The sequence below is a fragment of the Anopheles cruzii genome, chromosome 2 (genome assembly GCF_943734635.1).
Source record: "Anopheles cruzii chromosome 2, idAnoCruzAS_RS32_06, whole genome shotgun sequence".
Taxonomy (NCBI): domain Eukaryota; kingdom Metazoa; phylum Arthropoda; class Insecta; order Diptera; family Culicidae; genus Anopheles; species Anopheles cruzii.
The window spans coordinates 34,514,510-34,537,413 of NC_069144.1; the positions used below are offsets into that span (position 1 = coordinate 34,514,510).

The 22,904-nt window shown below is 45.9% G+C and overlaps 1 protein-coding gene across 1 annotated transcript in view; it reads right to left on the minus strand.

Moving 5' to 3' along the window:
* LOC128278931 (glutamate receptor 1) overlaps positions 1 to 22,904 on the minus strand; it is a 77,850-nt gene that overhangs the window by 41,699 nt on the left and 13,247 nt on the right. The window contains exons 2-3 of the mRNA XM_053017654.1: positions 11,740 to 11,892; positions 7,108 to 7,365 (exon numbers count right to left, since the gene is read on the minus strand). Of these exons, the coding sequence (XP_052873614.1) occupies positions 7,108 to 7,365; positions 11,740 to 11,892 (411 nt within the window). The remainder of the gene's footprint in view (positions 1 to 7,107; positions 7,366 to 11,739; positions 11,893 to 22,904) is intronic.

Consider the following 22,904-nt stretch of genomic DNA (forward strand, 5'->3'; position numbering starts at 1 on the left):
AAATGAAGTTTGCCCGCTTTCCGGGTGCCCGAGGGAAGCGGTGTTCCGTCAACGACGGACGACTGACGTCAACATGTAATCCAGTTGACGACGACGAGTGCCAACCGTGGCCCGGGAATGCCAAATCCGTGGCGCCCCGGGCGCGGCCGATGAAAAACGATGCACAAAAAAGGCTGCTCTCTTGCCAGGAAGTACTGCCGGTTGTTGCACCACTTCCGGTGCGGGCCCGAGTGCGACAGACGGCACAAGTTGCTGCCGAGCTCCGGATGCTCCGGGCAAACCCGTTTAGGCGCATGTCGAGATCGTCGACGTCGGGAGTACGAGAGTCGTCCACATGATGCATGGGTGCTTTTTATGCCGTTTAACATTGTGCTAATTTCCACCGCTGACACGGGCTTTAATAATACTGTGAAAGATGGAAAATCACCGTCTTTCTGGGTCCTCCGGTCGCCATATGCTGCACCGAACGTGTCGGCCTTGGTAAGATTTACGAAACATTATTTGAAAGCTGCTTCAACTAACACTGACTAACACTGATTTTGGTTGATTTACCGTAGGTTTGTTGGTTTCGTTTGACCGTGGTTCAGAAATGATCGATTGACCGTTCTTTAACACAAATGAGTTGAAGTAACTTGTCGAAATCGTGTCCGCTAGAAGTCGAAACAAAACGTCTACGTATGCTACGAACTTGAAGAATAACTGGAAATGATCCATGGGGCTGCTGAGCATCGGAATATACTACAACATTAATCAGTGTGTTCAGGTAGAAATCGGTTGAGGATGGTCTGATGACAGTAAATAAGAGTAATTAGGTTCGTTGCTAGACTCAGTTCGATTAGGCCAGTTTAGTAAGTTTGTTTCATTCGATCTATATTATTAAATACATGCATCTCTTTTTAGCCTTTAATTTCTAGTTTGATCAAGTCTTTAGATTTCCGGTTCACTTTTTAGACACTTGAAAAAATGACCATCATCACGCGTAACGTAATTATTGTTTACGAAACGCTACGCTCTAAGCAGCTGATAACTTTTACAAAAACGATTTATTTAACAAGAAGTATTTGAAAGTTGTTGTTCCTTGTTCCGTCCCGTGATCTAAAACCGTGTTTAATATTAATAACCGTGACCACGTTTACACTTCGAAAAGCCTTGTAATTGTATTAGATTCAATGGCCATTTTTATTGCTCGATGTCCTGCTATTTTCATAGAAATGATTCAAGGTTTCAATGATTTCTTACACTGGACAGAGAGAACAAATTTCGCGGAACCACGATGCGAAATATTTGGAAATGGGCCATTGTCAGGGCTGGCACGTTAAACCGTAGCAGCAGTTCACGTCGAATCATAACGTCGTGTAACTCTAGCAGCAATCGAGATTTTTTCCTTTAATTTTTTATCAATTTATCAATTTTCTTTTATCGGTCTGCTGGTGTTTAAATTAGTTATTGAAGCAACTATAAAAAGTCAAGGGCAGTTTTAAAATAAAATAAAACAAGGGCATAACCTTTCAAGTATTCATGATCCTGGGACTGCTGGATAGATAATGTTTTGACTCCTGGATAGATAATGTTTAATGTGGGCGGTACAAAGACACAACAAACAACTTTTCAGTGCCCTAATTCTACGCTTCAACTTCAGCTTAGACCCTTCGGCAACTGAAGAACATTTTCTCGAACAAGTGACCTTTGCTGAAAGCAACCGAACCGAGAGCCACGGATCAGTTATAGGCACTGGATGAAATTCTCAATGAACGACATTTGAAAACGGAAGCGCGGCAGAGACAAAAGCTTCGTTTCGTGCTGTAGTAATGAGGTTTTGTCTATGTTGTGGAAGGTGTTTCGCCCACCAAGACCGACCGACCTTTCGGGTTCCGAAGCGACCCAATCAGCAGCACAAACCGCTCGCAACAGAACCGGGGGCATATCTTCGATTAATATATGATGCCCGACCCTGGCCCCGCTTTATGTGGTCCCATTTCCGCAATCCTCTAGGTCACCTTCTCCTGAGAGGTATCTCAGATATTTCATTTTCTTGCGTACGGTTGCCTCAGTTGCATCGTGCGATTCTGAACGTTGCGGTTTTTGGTATTGCTCCTGAGGTGACCTGCTGCTGCTGCAGCTGCTGTTGGTGACATACAGGCCAACCTGCCGTGTGGTGAACACCTTCGCCTGGAGTCGTATTCTTTTGTGGTTCACCACATAGGCCTCGTCCCTCTTTATCCCTCTGCCACACCGGGAGGGAGGGATTCCACATGCCGGTGAGTGCAGCGCAACTGGAGCTCGGAAACAGCACGAGAAAAATAATATAATCCCCAAATGAAAATGTTTGACAAAGCGAAGCAGAGCGACAGCGCAGTGTGTGAGATAGTGGATGCAGAATACTCTTGTGTGCTGCCGCAACAACCGTGGCACAAACGCTAATGCGCTGTTCCGCTCCTCCAGGCACTTTGGCACAGCACACAGTCCTGACTCTGCTCGTGCTGCTCCTGATCCTGGTGGGCGAAAAAACTTGCGCGCAGAAAAATGTAGCTCTATTTCTTCGAGAAGTTGCTCGCTGCATTTTGTGTGCTTTTATAATCCAACCGCCCGCCATGCGAACGATCGAATGAAGCATGAAACTTATTGAGGTCGAAACGTTTGTGCAAAGTCGACAGAAAAGAAAGTTCCAACCTGATGGAAACAAAAACCCTTTACTGGGGGAAATGCTTCATCTTTCTATTTCATCATGTTTTTGCACCTGCACGCTCTTCGCCCGGGGGTGGAAATTCCATTCCACATCGATAGTTCAATCACCCATCTTTTCTATTAACACACGGCAGTGCGAGTTTTCGGAGCATATGAGCTGGCAAACAATATACTCGAGCAACTGCAACTGCTTCAATTAGTGCGGCCAGCCCAGAGAGCCAGCGAGAGAGGGGCTCGTACACGGAAGCACCCGTCCGTTTCCGGAACCGGAGAAAAAGGATTGTTTTTCCGCCCCATCGACGCCACTTCGGCAAACAACTTCGGCACAACACAGCATAGCCGATGCCGGTGGAGGGATTTCTTTTCCAAGGGGCCACCGAGCAAGCAAGCCGTATGCAAACCACGCCGTGTCCTGTCTGGCCACTCGAAGTCCTTCGGTGGCGGCAAAAACGGGCCGCATGGCCTTTAAACGGCAAAGATGCTGTTGCGACCCCGTAGACCTTCGTATTTGTTCAGTGGCCTGGTGGCCCATAATGAATGTTTGGTGCGGACTCATGCGGAGGAGCTTTCGGCTTCCCCGCTGGGGAACCGCTGCAAATAGAACAGAAGACACAAAGTCATCGACAGGCACCTACGGGACAACGGAAGCCCGGTCTGAACTCGCCCTAGTCTAGTGTGGTCGGCCGGTCGACTTCTAGGGGTTCATAAAACAAAGTATATGTCGATAAGTGCTACTACGGTGCCTCCCCAGAGTTTCAAGTGTTCTTCGAAAAGCCAGTAGCGCCCCAGTGGATCGGGGCCAGCGATTGAGTCATAGATTTCAGCATATCAACAATCTCAAGGACGTGGGCTGATGGACCTACGAAGAGCTTACCGTGCCGTATGCCAGGGCCGTGTCTGAAGCACTAAACACCAGTGGGGTCCTTTTCGACGTAGCTAAGCCTTGCGAGATTTATCAAGGATTCGAATAAGATATGTGGTATTAAGCACCGGCCTTCAAGTCCGAACACAATAAGGCAGGCTTTTCATGATTGACCCTTTTTGCTGGCATATTTACAATTCCCGTCGCCATTCTAACGAATTGGTGATGACAATCATAGGGCAGGATATGTTTTCTGGTGTCTTTACACGATACAGATTCAGCACATAGCGAACTCAATAAACTTCCACTTACGTAGATCGCCAGCCGTAATAGTTTACAATGTACTTATGTAACAAGCTTTGATAAATGTCCAAAGCATTTCCTAGAAAATTATCGAACAAAACTAATAAGTTCCAGACCAAACCAAATGCTGCACGCTCGTGCAGGACTACCAGGCCACTATCAGGTCAAAAAACCGATCAAGAGACTTTTTCCAAAGAAATCAAACGTTTATTACATTGAAATGAAACATTCTATTTGGTTCAAAGTTTGTGCCATCGTTAGGTAAACATTTCTCCTATCTCTCTACTAATTCATGGATGCCACGCCGAAAGAATTTTTCATCTTTCGAAGGCAAACCAATTAGTAATCCAATTTTGACTTCCGTGTAGGAAGTCTGCTCAGCCAGTACGTGTCCCATCGAAGAAAATGAATATTAATCAGAAGGGGCCAAGTCTGGTGAATACAGTCGGTGGACTAACAGCTCCCAGCCAAGTGCTTTGATAGTATCCTGAACCAGTTTTGCTTTGTGTCTAGGTTCATTGTCATGGAGCAAAGTTACCTTACCGTGTCATCTGGCCCGTTGTGGTCTTTTTTCGAGCAGTGCATGATTCAAATTGATCATTGGTTGTCAGTAGCGATCTGTATTAACGGTTTCACCCGGTTTTAGGAGCTTTTGATACACCACACCTTTCTGTCCCAATAGTAAGACCTTTTTTTGGACTCTTCCGAGACTCTTTGTTTTAGAAGTCAAAATAGCTATGTTTAAGTTTTGATGTTTGTTTAAGTTTAAGTTGAATAATATGTGTTGGGATTTTAGTGTATTCGCACTTAATTAATGGTGGAGATCACCGCACAAGTACTTTTTCATTCGCACTTAGTAACGAATCTAATCGTGGTTCGATTTTACGACGCGCGGATAAAAAATTAGTCTACTTCTCTCTGCGGGCTAATTCGATCTCATCTCGTTTTCCCTAATCGTCATCCTCCGTGGCGGTTTCTGCCGCTCTTCTCTCTTTCTCTCCTCTAGCGCTGCCCACTCACTCTCGCCTGACACTCGGTCACGGCCGATCGGTGACCCGAGCGCTTATCAAACTTATCGTTTATTGCTTATAACTGATCGTTTGTTTGTCACCGATGGATAGGTACCAATATTTACAACAATATGTTTAAGTTTTTTAAACCCTTCAAAGCACTGCGATCTTCCAAAAGCATGATCACCGAAAACTTCGACAAGCATTTGATGCGATTCTATGGTAGTTTTTTCATCAGGTAGCAAAAAATCAATAAGCCCCGCAAAACGTCGTCTTTAGACAGAAAAGTCGACATGGTCTAATCTCTGCAAAGATAAGTAGCAAAATTATTTCTTTTTTTTCGACCTAAAATCATTTGCCTGATCAAGGCATTGTTACCAACACACAGCCTTATTTTCGAGTGTAATACCCGGTATACCCTGGTTACAGAATATAATATCAGGCTGTCCAAAAAGTCATGGACGTATTTTAGGTGAACTTCAAAACATTATTTAAGATACTTTCAATTGTCCGATTTGCGTCAAATATGTACCGTTTTGTTGGAAAATTTGTTGTCTTTTCAAAAATGCCTTCATAACGCCTTTCTTGTAGAAGACTTAGTCGTTATTGGTTAAAAACTCGAGCAATTTCTTTTCGCAATCCTTTTTTGAACTCAGGTTTTCATCACTCAGGAAATTTTGTAATGCGCCAAAAAGGTGTGAATTGCTTGGTGCAAGGTCCGGACTATACGCTGGATGCATTACAACTTCCCAACCACGCTCCCGGACTTTCTGACGAGTCACTAAAGACGTGCAAGACGTGGAACACAAACACTCTTCCGTTGGCCGATTCTGGTCGTTTCTGGTCAATTGCTAGCTTCGAGCGATGCAGTAATTGACAGTAGAGATCTGAATTTAGTCTTTAGCTACACGGAAGTAACTCATGATAAATCATTCCCTTCAAGTCCCACCATAAACCCAGTAGAACCTTACTGGCCATTATTTCTGGTTTGGCCACCGGTTAATCTGCTTCACCACCCTTAGACCACGATTATTTTTACACAGTATTGTCGTATGTATTCCATTCCTCATCCCCAGTACCAATTCTTTTAAGAAATGGCCCCGGCCGATGCTCTGAATACTAAAATGCCGATCTACTTTGATTATTTCTGTGATTTTATCGACACTTTCGATGACGTGTTTGCTGGTCGTGGTGCATCTTTAACATAAAAAATAACTGAAACGGGTCAATGAAACCAAAATTTGACCCAGCTAGCTGTTAGAGCATCGGCACCATGAACACCATGCAAAATTTCAGCGGCCTAGCTTGAATTTTCACCTTTATCGGACAAAAACTGTAAAATATACCGAATTTTCTCTGCGTTGACTTCCATTGTTAACACCCTGTAACTCACAAACGATTGGAACAAACGAAAAACAATGGAAGCATTTTTTTAAGTGTAAAGTATAAGCTTTAAAACGAGTCTAAATTTGCCACTGTACGATCGATATTTCACGAGATATCGAACACTAAAGGCATCTATCGTGAATAATGTCCATAACTTTTTAGACAGCCTTATATGTTAATAAATTATCACAATTCACTATCGTCGATTATTGCAGGTTAACCGAATAAGAACGACAGCAAAAGAATTGATAAACCAAAAACATAACGGACCACGGAGTTGTTTAACGTTGAAGCTACGAGTATTACCGAAATAGTTGAAAATGGATCATCGCCCCGTTCCGAATGCTTCAAATGTCCGGACGTACTGTTTAAACAACGGACCTAAAAGTAGATAAATTGAGTGAAGGACACATCCCGGCAGTGAAGTGTTCCAGGCCAGGACAAATTGGCCGTGTAGGAAACATTGAAAACCCCGGGCAGGAGGTTTTTCCGGCGAAACTTGAAACCGCTCTGCATGTGGCCGTAAACTTTACGACGACGAGCAGCTGCTTCGTGAATAATTTCATATAATTTGAGTGATAATTTTACGGATGATTAATATTAATCACCACATCTGGCGCCCAGGACAACATGCTTTGGTGTCGCCAACGGAACACAGGACGGCCGACGAGCGGTCGTCAATTAATAACCAAGTGTGGCGCGGTATGATGTCACGCAAGAAATTTCTAATCTTCAGCAGTGACTCACGAGGCTAACATTCCGCCAGCCAGCCGGGCCGGGCCGGGGGCCGGGTGTCAACAAGCTGAAAGTGGCTCAAGTCGAGCCCAAGATCCCTGGAGCCAGCGGATCGAGCCAACTTACCGTCGTGTGAGTCGTACATGTAGATGATCCGATCCCAGCCATAGTAGCGCACCGTATCGATGATTGCCTGGTAGTAGTCGGGCCGCATGCTGATGGCGAAGTCGAGAAAGCCGGACGACGGCGTCAGCACCTTCTCCGGGAACCAGGGCGTCACGAACGGCATCTGGAAGGTGTTGCTGTACGAATGCAGCGTGTCGAAGGAATCCGGCGACACCGCGCCGAGCATCGCGAACACGCCGCGCGAAAATTGGTTGCAAACTGCGAACGACAGGGCGACAGACAACAAGAAGAGCGGTAGAGTTAGCGTAGAGGAAAGCGAAAGTAAACGGTATCGATGAAGCAACGAGAAAAAAGTTAGCGATTCCTGCCGACTGGCCGATGGCTGAACCGTGCCGACCCTCGGCACGGTGCACCGGCAGGTGATTTTCGGTGACAAATTGAATTATGCTTCAAACATAAACCTACGCCCCGCCCCGGGTTGCTGCTGCCGCCAACAAATATTGTAATAACGCCATCAAACGCCGATAGGCAATCAGCTCCGAGCCGACGCCGATTCGGAGTCACCGAACTTATCGGCACAGATGCGCCCAGATCCTTATCGTCTCCGATCCTCTCGCCCGACCGTAGGTGGCGCAATATGGTGGTGGCTCGGGAATGGGAGTCGCACACACCGGTCTCTAGTCTTCGAAGTCGGCGGAAGTTCCGGAAGCAGTAATCCCATTATCGTGCGCCGGCACACCGATGTTTGACGAAGGTCCACATCGTCGGCTCGGTTCGGCTAAGGCACCGCGTAACGCGCCGCTAATGGAATCGAAATTATATGACCCTCGGGCTCCATCCAGCGTCGATTGGGTCGATTTCATCGAATTCTCGCCACCGTTACGAGACACTGTAAATTGGCTGCCTGATTAGTGGGATCATCGCCGGCGGCTTCCGTCGGCGAGGCTCGGCTCGGCCGGAAAAACGAACCCATCGCCGAAATGGGGCCGCCGGTAGGCACTTCATCGCCACGTTAGGTACTCTCTCCCGCCGACGCCAACGCGGTGCCGGAGGCTCCACGTCCAAAGAAAGGCGCGTTTACTTTGCGAGTCAATCTTCTAAACTACGTTTTTCTTTCCCGAGCAGCAGCAGCACAAATTGATTCCCCGAATTCCCGGCGAGTGGACCAATGGACACTGAAGCTGTGCCGCTTTAATACTTGGCTTGGCGCTCGTTCATTTGCTCATCTCGTTATTCAATTAATGCAAAAACAAGGGCGCTCAGTGTTTAATTTGCGCAGTTCCGCACCGTTGTGTTTAATATTTTCGCGCCAACGCTCACTGTCTTCGTTCGGAGTTCGGTTTCTCCAACGGACGCAAGACGAGCGCGTTCCAACGGTCCTACGGTACACGCCGAAGGACACTGAACTGAAAAATTCAATTTATTTCTTCAACTTCACTACGCCACGCACACAAACGCTCGCCACATCATGCTGCTGCTCGGTGTGTGGTTTTCCCTTTCGCGGCGGAATCCCCATCCCAGCAGCAGAGGGCACTATGGGGAAAAGGCGGTCATAAGTCAATTCAAAAACTGAGGGTTTTAGTTATATTGCCTTAAAATAGATAAGATATCCTTGACAAATCCGAATTTTTAGCCTTCCATGTTGCGCAGATTCCGAGAAATCATTTGCCAAAGTCGAAAAAGTGATAAAAATGGCTCTTTAAAATCAACTTTTATCAGCTACTTTAACGCGATCGTTAGCACAGTTTTGCAACGGTAATATACCTATATTATACATCATTCGAAAGGTAATGAATCCATCTTTCATATGAAATAATCAAACGTTTACGTTTTGCATTGCTGGTACATTTTTTTTTTTGAATTTGTATAAAAAAAACTAGGAAAAAATACAGTTTTTCAACTTTGGTAATGCAGCAAAAAAATGTACAGCGTTGTAGATCCTAAACGAGACATTACAATTAAAGTTTAGACCATTTTCAACATGTCCTGTAAATTTTATTTGCAGATTCCGACCGAAAGGTTCGCAAATTCCTATTTTAAGAAAAAAAAATGATGATACAAACTTGGTACAAATGGAGGCGCCTGGTGTCTGGTTGCAGAACATTCACGCATTTGCAAAGGATTATGCATTGAAACATTTTGATGCAATACAGATTGCATAACCCAGGCGTTTAGATTGTGCATTAAAAGATTTTAGTGTCATTCAAATTGCATAGTTCGGGCGTTTAAAAACCTTAAAATAACGAAAAAACTTATTTAATCTACATGAACGCGTGCATTACACATAAAAAGTTGAATTTAATCAAAACACATGCAAAGAAAACAAAAACGTTGAAAAAAGTCCATGGATTCTTCCTAAAAACAAATATGTCCGCCTTTCCCATACAAATTCCCTACTGTGGAAGGTGGCCAGCCCCCCGTGTGTGTGTGTGTGTGCTTGTGGAACTTTGATGGCCTTTTCTGCTGTTCTGTTTCGTGCCACACTTATTATCGGCAAGCTAGACTTTTCCGGCGTGTGCCACCCAAAATAATGAACGCCTGTGCTCTACTCTTTCTTTCGATTATTTAGTGTACTTTGCTTTTGGGTTTGTCGGCAGCCGTCGACTTACAGCGCATGGAGCGCATAAAATGTACCTTTTTTGTTGTATAATAAGCAAAAAAGGACCCGGTCATGCTCACCCAGCCACCGCGGAACATTCTTCCGTGCCGAGATCGGTGCGAACTGAGCGAAATAGCCTGTAATTGGAAGCGATGCCTTTCATGTGACACGCTCTCGTACGTTGAAGTGAGCTCGACATTCGCGGCCCTCGCTGCGACCCTCACAGGTCCGTGCGGTGAACACCCTTCCCTTCCCTGGTCTTGGTCCCTGTAGTCAAACGCGCCGTTATTGGCTGTTCCGCGAAATTTCCAACTCGGCTCGAGCGCTGCCACCAAGACGATTGGAAGGCGGAACACAAGGTGGCACTGAGCGCTGAGTATATGCTTCGGAGACAGCACTCCAAACGAAATTAGTACTGTTGATTTTCCCGCACACGCAGGACCGGGGACCGGCCGCGTGAGGTGTTGTTTTGGAATAAGCAATGACTCGCTTGTCATGCGTGTGGGGTAAAGAATAATTTTCGTTTCCGTTCACAGCGCTCGGAAAAAGGCTTCATTCTACGTTCTGTTTGCATTCGGTGAACCATTCCCCAATTCGGCGTATCATTTCCACTTCAAATGCAAATATTTGAATGGTTGCAAGACCAAGGGCACGAGCAGATACCTATCAATATATAGGTTCTTACGATACCAGGATTGCCACGTGTCCTGCGTGACATGGAATAGACCAACTACCAAGATGTTGCTTCTTTCATATTTTTTATATGGCCAACGTTGCCTTTCGCGGTATTATCCTCCTACAGAGTTCCTGAAATTGGACGTCCAATCGATCATCGATCAAACCGTACAGCGAATATTTGAAAGAGTCGCGAGCATCCGCACTTTTTGAACAGTCGAAGAAGACAGATGGCACTTGAAGCTTGAATTAAAATTCGGCTGAATTCGCCTGATTCTAACAAACGTATGTTTACTACCAAAATTCATTGCGAGAGATCGAGCTGTGAATAATTACCGACGAGTTTTGAAAAGGGCCAACCTGTCAGGATGTACTGTAGACCACCTGTAGCGCGGCACAGTGTTTACGTACCCTAAGTTCGAGCCCTGCTGTCAAATATGTGTTTACGTATCCTAAGATCGAACCCTGCTGTCAAATATGACATTGACATTTGGCAACGGAAACGGTATAAAATGCACTTCATCATCGGAAGTCGACCAAATCAGATGTCTTAAGTCTTCTGTCCTTCTGTACTGTTATGCCCACGTGCTTATGTCTTACGTTTTCCGTCCCGGTGTCCATTTTGTTCAAGTGTTCAAACAATACAGAATCAAAGGAATTTCCCGTTTTTTACAGTATCTAAATTTGGTTTATTGTTTTGGATATTTGGTTTCGGCTTCAAAAGACTGACAACAAAACCAAATGACTTTTTAAAACCAAATGAAGATCAGATAGTCTTAATCTGTATAATATGACCCAAAAGAATTCCCGCCAGCGGCTCCATAATCTCAGACACAATATTTGGTATTAACACAAAACAACGCATTGTTTTTTCTATTGATCAATCGTTTTGATTGTTTGAAACATCGTCATGCTATAAGTGCATACCAAACCTACTTTTGCACCATTTTTGTGGTGTTGGTCCCATCAATTACGGTTATGTTTTGAGTTCAGGGAAGATCGGAGGGAAGAAACCTTAACTTCCAGCCTAAGTCAGGACCGGAATTTCTTGAAGCACTGCATTGAAGAACACTCAGTGACACTTAATTTTATCGGCTTTTCATTAGTTTGCCTAATGAATGGCTGCCTTTGTTCGGTTTAGCCAAAGGCTTCCAGAGTGGCGCTCTTCGTAATCTCGCTTCTCCATTAATTGCTGGAAGTATGACGACGCATCTGAGCCTGATGAGCGGATCTAATGAACTCAAACGATTTTGATTGCGAGACTGCACCTAATAAGGCAGCGCACTTGTTTGGTAATTGATCCTGTTTTCAGCCCAACATAAGCACCACCAGCTGCACCCGCAATGCACGGTACTTACTCAGTCTAGATAGTTTGAAAGCATCCGCCGTGTTAATGACGTCGACGTACGCCTGGAGCTCGAATCGTCGCGCTGTGACGTTGAGGTTATGGTTAAGCATCGCGAACTTGAACGCCGACTGTATCTCGTCCGTGCCTTGCTCGAATATTGCACCTGAAATGGAAAAGCAGAAAATCGCACAGTTTAAAATACGCGAATGGTTCTAGGAACGGTGAAACGATTTGCGTGCGATGGAATTTCCTTGCCATAGCACGGGTTTGGGGTTTAATTGGGAGGAAAATTGTTGCTCCTGTGAGGCAATTACAGCGAACGGAGGCAACAAACAGGCCCACCGTTTGGCACCGAATCCGTGGATGGTAATGCGAGTGAACGTACGACGGAACCGAAGAAGATCTTGTCCACCTTGCCCTGCGTTTGGCGGGGGCATTGCAACATCTTTGATTTCATTCATCAGCGAGCTTATTTCCCATCCAATCTGCTTACTGCGCTCACCCGGCGCCGGAAAGGCGAACAGCTTTGGGTCACGCCGGGGAAAATGACTTTCGCTAACGCCCGCTAATTTCCCGGACCCTTCCGACGACGACGACGGATGACGGCGGAGCGCACAAAAAAACCACACAACACTCAGCCACGCTCGAGGCGGTGGCAGCGAAGCAGGGTCGCTCAGAAAACAATTTCCGGCCAATGAACGATTCTTCCACGACTACAATCCCGGCTGTCCCGGTGGTTTTTGTGAGCCCAATTGTTTTGCGAACCAGGCTTAAGCCACACCAGCCGAGCTCACCTTCGCCAAGCAGCATGATTGCTGTCACAGAGGCGAGATGAGGCCCGTTTAATGCCCATCGCGTGACTAACGAAGCGTTGCTGGGCTCTTCCGCCAAGAAGCGGGACCCTAAGTGCCCTTCGAGGATAAATTTCACGAGCACGGAATGATGGAGCCGCCATTTTCGTTGACCGCAACTGTTTCGTATTATGACCGCGGCCTAATGAACGGGACAACTTTGTGATTTTTCCTCCGCGCCACAAAACCACCGGTTGCGGTCCAGAGGCACAACAAAGAAACCGTTCACCGGAAGCATTGGGCAATTTCGGGCGATTCAATCGGAAATCTACGCAGTGGAAACAACTGCTGGCCATGGATTCTGCTTAATCTGCCTGAAAGCTGTGGATCCCCTTTGCCGTGTGCCCATTGAATCGAATGGACACGAACGAAGACAGCTTGAGATTAAACTCAGTCCGAAATAACTCGGCACGATATTTAACCTTTCGTACACAATTGTTTACACTGCTGTAAATAGTTCCTTTGCAAAATGCAAAATCAGGTTATCATGCCTTTTATTCCATTCTGGTCGTTTGATGGTCAAAGCTTGCTTCAAACGCATTAATTGTTGTCGATGGGATTGTCCATCAATAATTTCATTTGGTTTTAAAAGCTCATAGTACACCACACCTGTCGTATCCCACCATATGCACAGCATAACCTTTGCGCAGTGAATATTTCGCTTTGGTTGCGATGGACCTGGTTCACCAGGCTGTATCCAGGGCTTTTTGCGTTAAGGATTCTTGTAATAACTTCCCTTTTCATCACCAGCGACGATTCGATGCAAAAACCAGATCTGACACGTTCTCTCAGCAAAAGCATGTTCACCATAAACGTCTAGTAAAAAACGATGAATTTCTGTATTTTTTTCAGATCGAAGTAATGAAGAAGTGCTCAGCGCAAAAACGCTTTTTTAGGAACAAAACTTTAGATTTTCAGATGATTCCATTTTTTCTTATGACCGACGCATCAGATTGTTAGAATGTTAACACGTAATTTGGCATATTTTCAATGTTTCTTCCCCAATTCTTTTTCTAATCAATAGTTTTTGAAAAACAAACCCCTGATATACTTTTCGATCGGGTCTCGTTTAAAATGAACTACTACAAAGCATAAGCTACCTTGAATCATCTTCTCAGCCTTAGTGCGATAGGAACGACCCGTTCGAGCACGTTTCCTTAATTAAGGTACATGTGACTCAAACACAATTAACAGCGAAACGATGTTTCGAGCGCAATAAATAATAATTTGATAATGAGCAAAACGGAAAATTCAATGACAGCACGGGCTCTCGGGCGCTGAAACCGTTATTGCGGTCGCGTTCCACTGCTTCCGCTTCCTTGAGTCAATCACATTTGCGCTCATGTAAAAGTGTGCGCAAAACAGGGCCATTGATGAATGGGCGCGCCGGAAGGTGCTCAACATAAACAAACTCGCCTCCTGCAGAGCCCGCTGATAAGATGGTCCTGTTTGGATAACTGATTAGCTTTCAAGTATGCTAAGCACACTCATTTAATCATTTGCAGCTTCGAGCGAAACTAACCGGTTCGCTTCGTTCGCGGCGCTCTTCAACATTTGCCCAACTTAAACGGTGCGTAGCATTCGGCCCCGTTTAAAGATCGACTCTACGCACTGGGCACTGAGCTGGGCACTTTATTCGCACCTAACCCGACTGTATATTCGTATAAACAGTTCATCAAGCGACCACAAAACGGTCGTCTCCGCTCCTTGGAATGTTCGAGCCGTAGGAGTCGCCAAGACCGCGTTTCGTGCTTCAAGAAACCGTTCAAGAGTCGGAAAGGGAAAAAAAATCTCCAACTCCCGACGGCTCTCGGCGTGAGAATGAGGTATTCATAGGACGGATAAAAATTAATTAAAATTTTATCCGTGTCCTATCCATGACGAAGCATCCACCCGATCCGCGGGGGACCGATGGAAACCCCGTAACCCCGACGCGATGAATGATGAATTTTGCAACAACCTTCCGGGGACTCGCTTTGGCGGCAATGAACACGCGGAACCGGCCCGAGAAGCCCCCCCCCCCCCCCCTGCCGCAGTACTCCGACCGAGGCCACCCAAAGAATGGGAAGCCAACCAACCTGCGTCCGTTCCTGGGCAACGTCACAGCGCCTAGCGCCGTGTGGCTTGCGTCAGCCTCCGAGTGGTTCTAAAACCAAAAAACCGCTTCTGGTGATGAAAATTTAAGCAGGGATCTGCTGCTGCTGCTCCGGCTGGTGCGCTGGCGTCGAATAATAATTTCACAATTAAGCCACCATTAAGCGCTAATGCTACTCGATTACCTTGCTTCGTGCGAAGAATTTAATTAATGTATGTATCGCTTGCCAAAACCGGGGCGCGCGTCCCTTTGCTTTCAACCAAAAACCGATCAATAAGGACGGAGGGCCGGCCTTCCCTGTCCTTTCTTGGCGCGCTCCGTCGATGGCACCATTGGCGGCACTTAACGAAAACCGAATCCGAATCTTTTATTGGCTGCTGAATTATGGATTACGGTGTCACACATACGGAGAAATGGAATTTTGAAGCACTCCGCTACTCGAAACCTGGGAGTTCAAATTTTCGCGTTTCATTAGCACATCCTGCTAACATACGGAAGATGGTGTTATAGGACATTGCATTTTTTTTTTGGTTGCAGATGTTAAAGCATAATGTCTCTGTTTCCAACCACCAGCGCCCGTCGGTGGCTTGTGTTTGTACATTCCCAAATTATCCTCCGTACAGCAGTGAACACCGCAATTGGTTTGAGCTTTGGCCCTTCGGGTGCTTAAATTTTTCCTTACAATTTTCCGATCCTGCCGTAATCGCCCCGCCAGAGCCGGGCAAGGGTTCAGCACCGAAAACCATTATCATTAGCATCGCAATCGCCTCGCTGGAACAGAAAGCGTTGCTGCATCTGGCCAGCTCCGAACGCGTGGGGCTGTTTGCAGGTTGGATTAACGTGATAAACGTTTCATTGAAATGCTTAGAGACAGAGAGACAGGGGGAGCTTAGGGACACGATAAACAGCAATTTGAATAACTAATAGTTGTACAACTACTACCACACAGCACCATCTGGCAGTGGAGCTGGTCCACAATGGGACAAAAAAGCCTGTTGTACGGTTTGGCGTACTTGCGAACCGTCAGCCCGATTGGTCATTTGTTTGGTCGTCTTCAAATCGTCCTTGACAACGCGCTTTCACGAAGCAGGAGACTGAACTGCGACTCCGCCTACGAATGGGCAAGGTTTTAGGGCAGGGCTAATTAAGACACCCGAAACCCGCGGTCTGTAAAGTTTACGCGTTTTATTGCTGCGATGGTGCGACCCGAGAAACCGACCAACGGCACCCAAGCTTCCGTCTGACATATCTACTACTGAGGCCAAAAATAACGGGAACTTGCTTGTAACTCAAAAATTAAATTATTCTTCTAAACTCATTTCATCTCCCTCAAAGTAGTCTCCCCACGATGGCCTTCAATGCGTTCTTTGTTTCTGTTTCTACATCTGAAATTGAAGCTGAGAACTTGGACGGCGTTTGGTTTCAACAGGACGGCGCTACGTGCCATACAGCGTCAGCCAAAATCGATATTTATGTTATGTGAACAAACCAGCAACTATTGACAACCTCAATACCCAAAATCAAAATGCTATTGCCGAAATAGGACCACAAACAATCAAAAAAGTACTCACAAATAGGTCGACCGTGGCGACCAATTGTGGTAGACATTTGACCAAAATTGTTTTACATAAATAAAAATTTAAGAATCAACCTTTCAAATAAAAGTTCAAGCATCGAAAAGCATTTAGCCGTTTTTATTTTATACCCAAATGGAAAAAAGAATTCGGGCTGGGCCACCCTGTACAGGGTGAATATAAAAAAATGCAACAAAGTAAAACGCCATATTTTTTTTATTTTTGATTCAATTTTATTGAATGAAAGCAAAAAATGTCGGAAATTTCATAAAATTTTAGAACAAATTAGGTTTGTTCGAATTGGCCACCTTTGGCACGAATTAAGGCCTTCAAACGGCCAATGAAACCGTTACACGCTGCCCTCAAGTGGCTCTGCGGTATTTTGTCCCATTCTCGGCGAAGCGTTTGCTTGAGGTGATCGAAAGTTTGGTATTTTTTAGTTCAAACCTTGCTTTCTAAAATACTCCAGGCACAATAGACCAACGGTTTGTCATCCGGAGATTTTGGTGGCCATTGTGTGGCAGAAATGAAGCGAGGAACCTCATTTTTTAACCATTCTTGGGTGGCGCGTGCTGAGTGCGATGGTACTGAGTCCTGTTGGAATGTCCAAGGTCTGCGACCGAAATGTTTGCGTGTCCTAGGCTCCAATACACTCTTCAGAATATTTGCGATAATATTCGGCATTTATTTTGACGCCACGGTCGATTAATACGAGCAGAGAGCGACCATCGGCTGTTATGGAGGCCCATACCATCACCATGGCCGGCGCTTGAGGCCGGCCGGCCGGCCGGTAAACACGATCATTTTATTTGTTTAGAAACTGCTGGATAACGAATGGTTTCTCATCGGAGAAAACCAAATTCGCCAGTTCACCACTTGCGGCCAAGCGAAGCAAGTCTTTTGTTCTTTCGAGCCTAACCTTTTTTTTGTGCATCGGTAAGAACTTGCACTTTTTGGAACTTCAAAGGCTTTAGTCCAAGCTCATTTTGCAATATTTGCCCAATGGCATACTGCGATATGTTCAGCGCACGAGCCATTTCTCGGCCACTGCGACACGAATTTCGATGAAGTCGCTTCTTCACTTTTCGAACCATTTCGGGTGATGTTGCTGTTTTTTTTCGTCCACTTCCTTGACGTCAGGCTACGCTACCAGTATCACTGTAACGAGCGATGGTACGAGACACAAAAGGTTTATTAACATTTAAATGCTGGAGGGCTCTAAAGATAGCCACTTGTGGTTTTCCAGCCAAATATAATGAAATCATATTGTTACGGTTGAATTCCATCACGAATAACTTTTTTTCTGTAAAATTCCCACCGAAATGCTTTTGCACGCTTATAAACAATATAATGAACTGTCACTGGCATAAATCTGACAGCTGTCGGACGAGAGGTTTAGAAATGACAGCAGTCTGAAGTTTGATGCATTTTTTTATATTCACCCTGTATCTCTTCTAGAGATTGAAAGCGGTGTCCACGGCCTCTTAGTCGATAGTCACGTGGTGCTAAGTCAGGTGAATTCTTGTCACGTCGACTTTGCGGAGTGATCACGAAAATGATCACGAAAGTGTGATGCAAAAACGTCACGATTTTGGCACCAATCAATATATCGCTTATCTACGCTTATAGTAATTCAGTTCTAGTCATTCATTCGTAATTTAGAATAGGTTCCACCGATTCTTTCGATATTCCAACAAGGTCAGCTAGATCTCGGACTGTCAATCGACGAATTTGGAGCAGCAATTCTTTCATTTCGCTTGACGTCTAACTTTTCACTTCGTTTTTGAACTTCACTTTTAACTGTTTACAAAAGCATTCCCGAATCGCGAAAACCAATTAGTATTTTGATGTATAATTTGACACAGCTGTTGGTGACAGTGATGCTAAAGGGCAAGTAAAACATTTGTTCCTATCGGAATCACAAACAAGTTTAAAATCAAGACTACCACTCACTTTTTGGCCACAGTGTTATGTGGCCCGGCCCGGAAGCATCGTGTGCAATTGCAAAACAAAGTTTGGTCTCGTTAAAACGCCAATAGTCAAATGGCGCCCATGCCATCGGATCGTAAGAGACTGGGCAAAAAGGACCATTCGAAGCTCACAGCGTACACCGTCATCAAATCGTTAACCGAAACCCTCATCAAAAGTCGTAATCACTTTCGAAACGATTGCACGAAGTATTTGCAGTAGTAATTTTGCGAAATCTTTAACAGCTTGTCACTGCTGTACCACACAGCATCCCACACACACACACACACACACAGACCGGTGCCACCGACGGCGAGGACTCCAATCAAAATTCATAATTTATTTGATTGCGAAAAAAGCCCGTATCGGAGCGATGGAAAAACCGCACAGCGTGAGGTTGGCCGCAGGAAAACGCAGGCCCTTGCACTGTTCCCATTTTCCCGAAATCGGCTCCCGGTCGCTGGACTGGCAGAGTGTTTGCCAAGACTTACGTGACAAAGTGTCGCCATAGGCGCGCAGGAGTCGCCCCGGGATCGGTGACCCGTTTTTCGCTTAATTAATAATGCTCTGTCTCGGCCACGGCTTTCGCAGTGCAGTGGCCCCGGCCCCGGCATGAGTGGCACCCCCCCGGTGGCGAACGGTGGGAATCCAATTTGGGTGATATCAACCGAAATGGACTCCGGCCCGGGCCGGGCCCGGATACGACCCCCAGGATGGCTGCGGCGACCGGCGGACCCCGTATTCGATTAGAAGCTTTGGTGAGCGGACGCTGCGTGGTCCAGAGCGTGGCGTTACCCTAATTGAAGGTGATTTGTTGCGCAGACTGACATCCGACGGGCACGGCACGCAACGCACGGCTCATGAAATATTCCTCGGCAGAGACCTCGCCGCACGATTCACCGGCCGGGAATATTCGCAACTCATGCACGAACCCGCGGAGCCTTTGTGTGGTCCACTGCGGAGATAGCTCCAGTCAGCAGGTAGAGAGCATCGCAAAGCGCGAGGAAAACATCTGGCAGCGATGGTCTGAAACCGGTTGTCCGACCCGGTCGACTTGTCGCCAGCCCGAGCGAGCCACGGATGAAAGCTTCCCTTCGGACCACAGCGTAGCCTGGCCACGTAGTAGTAGCACCTTTAATCAGCTGCGCGACCCCAAGAAGGTCGCCCGAAAAATAAGCTTAGCAGATCCTAATTTAGATTGATGATATTTAATTAGTTGCATAGAGCGCCAGCAAGCGGGGCAGCAACCCCTCCAGGATGGTCATCTCGGCTTCATTGTGTGTCGTCACAGCGATTGAGCGGTTGTTGTGAGCGGTCACAATCTGCTGCACAACACGTGCGCCACGCCGATAGCGAGCGAACTGCACATGATTAATGATGGATCATTTCCCACCCGCCGTGGTTTGCGGCGTCGACCTCGCCCCAAGTGGGGGGGCCAGTACGGTGTGGGGTCGGCTATTGGCGTATCAACAAACCACCAAACCCCCGCTGATTGACACACCCGCCGATGATCCTGGCAGGTAGATCCACGCCCTTCAGTGTCTCAGCGGGCGCTGGGCGGCCATTTTGGTTAACAGGAATCCATGGTTGATTTATTTGTTTATTACTAAACACAGACAAAGGGCCCACGTAGGGCCTGATAAACAACGTACAGGACTAACTTAGGACTAGTAGCGCAACTAATCACATCTGGTGAAACGAACGCAGAAGCTGGTAACCGGTATACTAAGAGCTACATGAATAAAACAGTAACAAGAACTGAACAGTTACTACGAAGGCAGCAAAAAACATCACAACACTGATTAAGCGACTTTTTAAAGTCACGAAGTGACCAATAATTGTTATCATTATGACGAGACATTATGTTCACTGAGAGAGATGACCGCGTAGCAATTCTGAGTTCCAGGTCAGGTCGTCGTTTCAAACATCGGCTCGGAGCCGAAAAGTTAAACGGAGCATGGAGTGGATATTAAATGCGAAAACGACTTTAGTCGACCGTATACAATGGTGGAATGATCGTAGCAAAAGTATAAGGTAGCGATTTTATAATGTGGTAATCGATCAACCAAGCCTACGATCAGCGATCCTAGTGAACTTGCGTTCTATGGCCTCCATTCGATCAATCCAACGTTGATACTGCGGATGCCATACAACACAAATATACTCAAGGATCGAGCGGACAGGGGTACAGTACATAGCTTTTAGGGACATAACATCTCGGAGCTCAGAACTCATGTGGATGTAGAAGTCTAGTACAAAATGGCGCTCGTGCGGCGTGGGTTTTTTGACGTACCCAATTTTTTTGGCATGTTTTTTTGTTTTTTGACGACACGCTGGTTCACAGTATTTTTTTACACTTTTTCACCCTCCCGATCACGTCGGGGTCACCAATGTAAAAATCTAGTATATTTCTTAATTTTTATTTTTATGATCGGGAGATATCGTTTAGTACTTCTGAATGCGTTGAGAGTCACACATGAACTAACTTGAGTAATCTCCGATTGTGCGGAGAAAACTTTGTCAATGAAAGTTATGTTTCTTTCGATGTGAAACGCTGATCGAAACGCACGGTTCGGCTGTTAGGACAAGACTGGTGTATTTTCTATTGCTTTGTTCTTATATAATTTTCTACTTCATCTCTAATATTCCTGTTTTTATCTGACGGTTTCTCTTATCTGTTGTGATTCATGTTGTTGTTGCTCTAACGTGGTTCCTGACGTTTATCGTGACGATGATTATCTTCTTATGTACCTGATGTTGGTGATTGCCGATATTATGCTGGAGCCTGATGCATGTTGGTACCTGATGGAGATGTGTGGTGTACCCGATCGCGTTGACTCAGAGGACTGGACGCTTGCTGTATTGCCGTTATCAGCAAGTGTTCGTCATCGTTGCTATTGGTTTCGTTGTAACTGGTGAGGCAAGCGTGGACTTGGAGAACTTGCCATAACTTGAATACTTGACGATTTTGTGTAAACACTGCTCGACGATGCTACTCGACTGCTCGAATTCGAATACGCGTACTTTTTCGCAAAGGTATTGCTACGACGAGGTCGCTACATGGATAACAAAACATAGCATTCCTTACGCACGCTCGATCATGTCCTCATAGTGCGTAATAAGTTTGAGCTTTACATCCAAGGTCACACCTAAGCCACGGATCACGTAAACTCGTGGAAAAACACAAGAAATGATGCACAAGGTATGAGAAAAAACTGGGGCCTTCTTAATTGAAAATGATATTAAATTGCATTTACAGACATTAAGAAACATATTTGTTTGTTTATGTTCCTTTATGATTATAGAGACTTTGAGCTGCAATAGCTTAACATTCATCTCTTTCTACAACTACTTTCATTAAATTTTAAAGCTAATTAAAAATTTAAAACCTAAATACCAGATTTGTCTCGCAGGGCGATTCAATCCCTGGCCTTTCCGAAAGACTTCCTCTGGCAGGGAGGTCAGAAGTATCAAAGAGCCCCGACTCAGAAGGAGTCCGCAACAATGGATCGTTGGCAAGGGCTCACAAAAAAAGTTACTCTTTAAGAAACATATTGTTAACGGCATACAAACAATGTACGCAAGGTAATCAGACGGGATTCGTACAGGTAAAATCAACATGAGATCGTCATCATAAAGCGAATGATTCTCAGAAGGAAGCCGAAGAGTCAGATCATTGATGGACAGGAAAAACAAAAGTTACTCCAAGTTGCTTCCTTGGGAAACGCCCGACACATTTGAGAACGCAGAGGACAAGGTATGATTGACCCTAACACGAATGACACCAACTTATAAGTAAAGGGAAAACGCTAAATTCGCCCAGTTTTTGAGCTCAAAAACTGATGTGGAACTCTGTCAAATGCTGCTTTGAAGTCACTATAAATCGTATCAACCTGCATACCTCTGTCAAAGTTAGTGTAGCATCCATTGAGGAAGATCAGAAGGTTTCCCGGTACAGATCTAAGTGGAACGAAGCCACGCTGCTGGCCAAAGATGTAAGATTTAGAGCAGACTGCAAGCTCCGACCAGAGTCGAAGGCGAAAGAAATCGATCGAATTTAGCTTGAGTGGCACACCTCGATTGGGTTCGATTTCAATTTGACAAAGGCTCGGGCAGTGATTCGATTTTCGACCAAACACCAAACAAAAAAATGGCCACGTTGCGCCACGTGGTAGCTAGGTGGACACTGCCGTGCCGCTGGGATCGAGTGCTTGCGGGTGCGGGTGATTTATTTTCTGCGTCCCGTTGATCGACGTCCACAGACCGCCACAGACGACGAGGAAGTTTTGCGAACCATTTGAAAATTCGAACTGCACTTTCGAACTGGGCTGCGAAAGATGGATGGGTTCGCCTACGATCGCGCAAAGGTGATGCACTCGGATTGCGGCAGAAACTTTTGCCGGCAGATGCCCCCGATGCTGCAAGGCTCCCGAGGAGTCCCGGACGGCGCTGCCAAACAATCCAATAAACGCAAATTCTAGCAAAACGAGGGCCACCGGCAGTGCCGGTGGATGGATGTTGTGCGACACGAACATAAAGTATGCCACTTCAAAGACCATCGCCGGCGGCCTTTATCGCCCGAGAGGACGCAGCATCCCCCCCGGGGGTTCTCCGCGCGGTCCTAGTTTCGGGCATCGGCGTGCGCGTAGAAGGAAACATAAATACGGCGCACACGGGATGGAAGGCG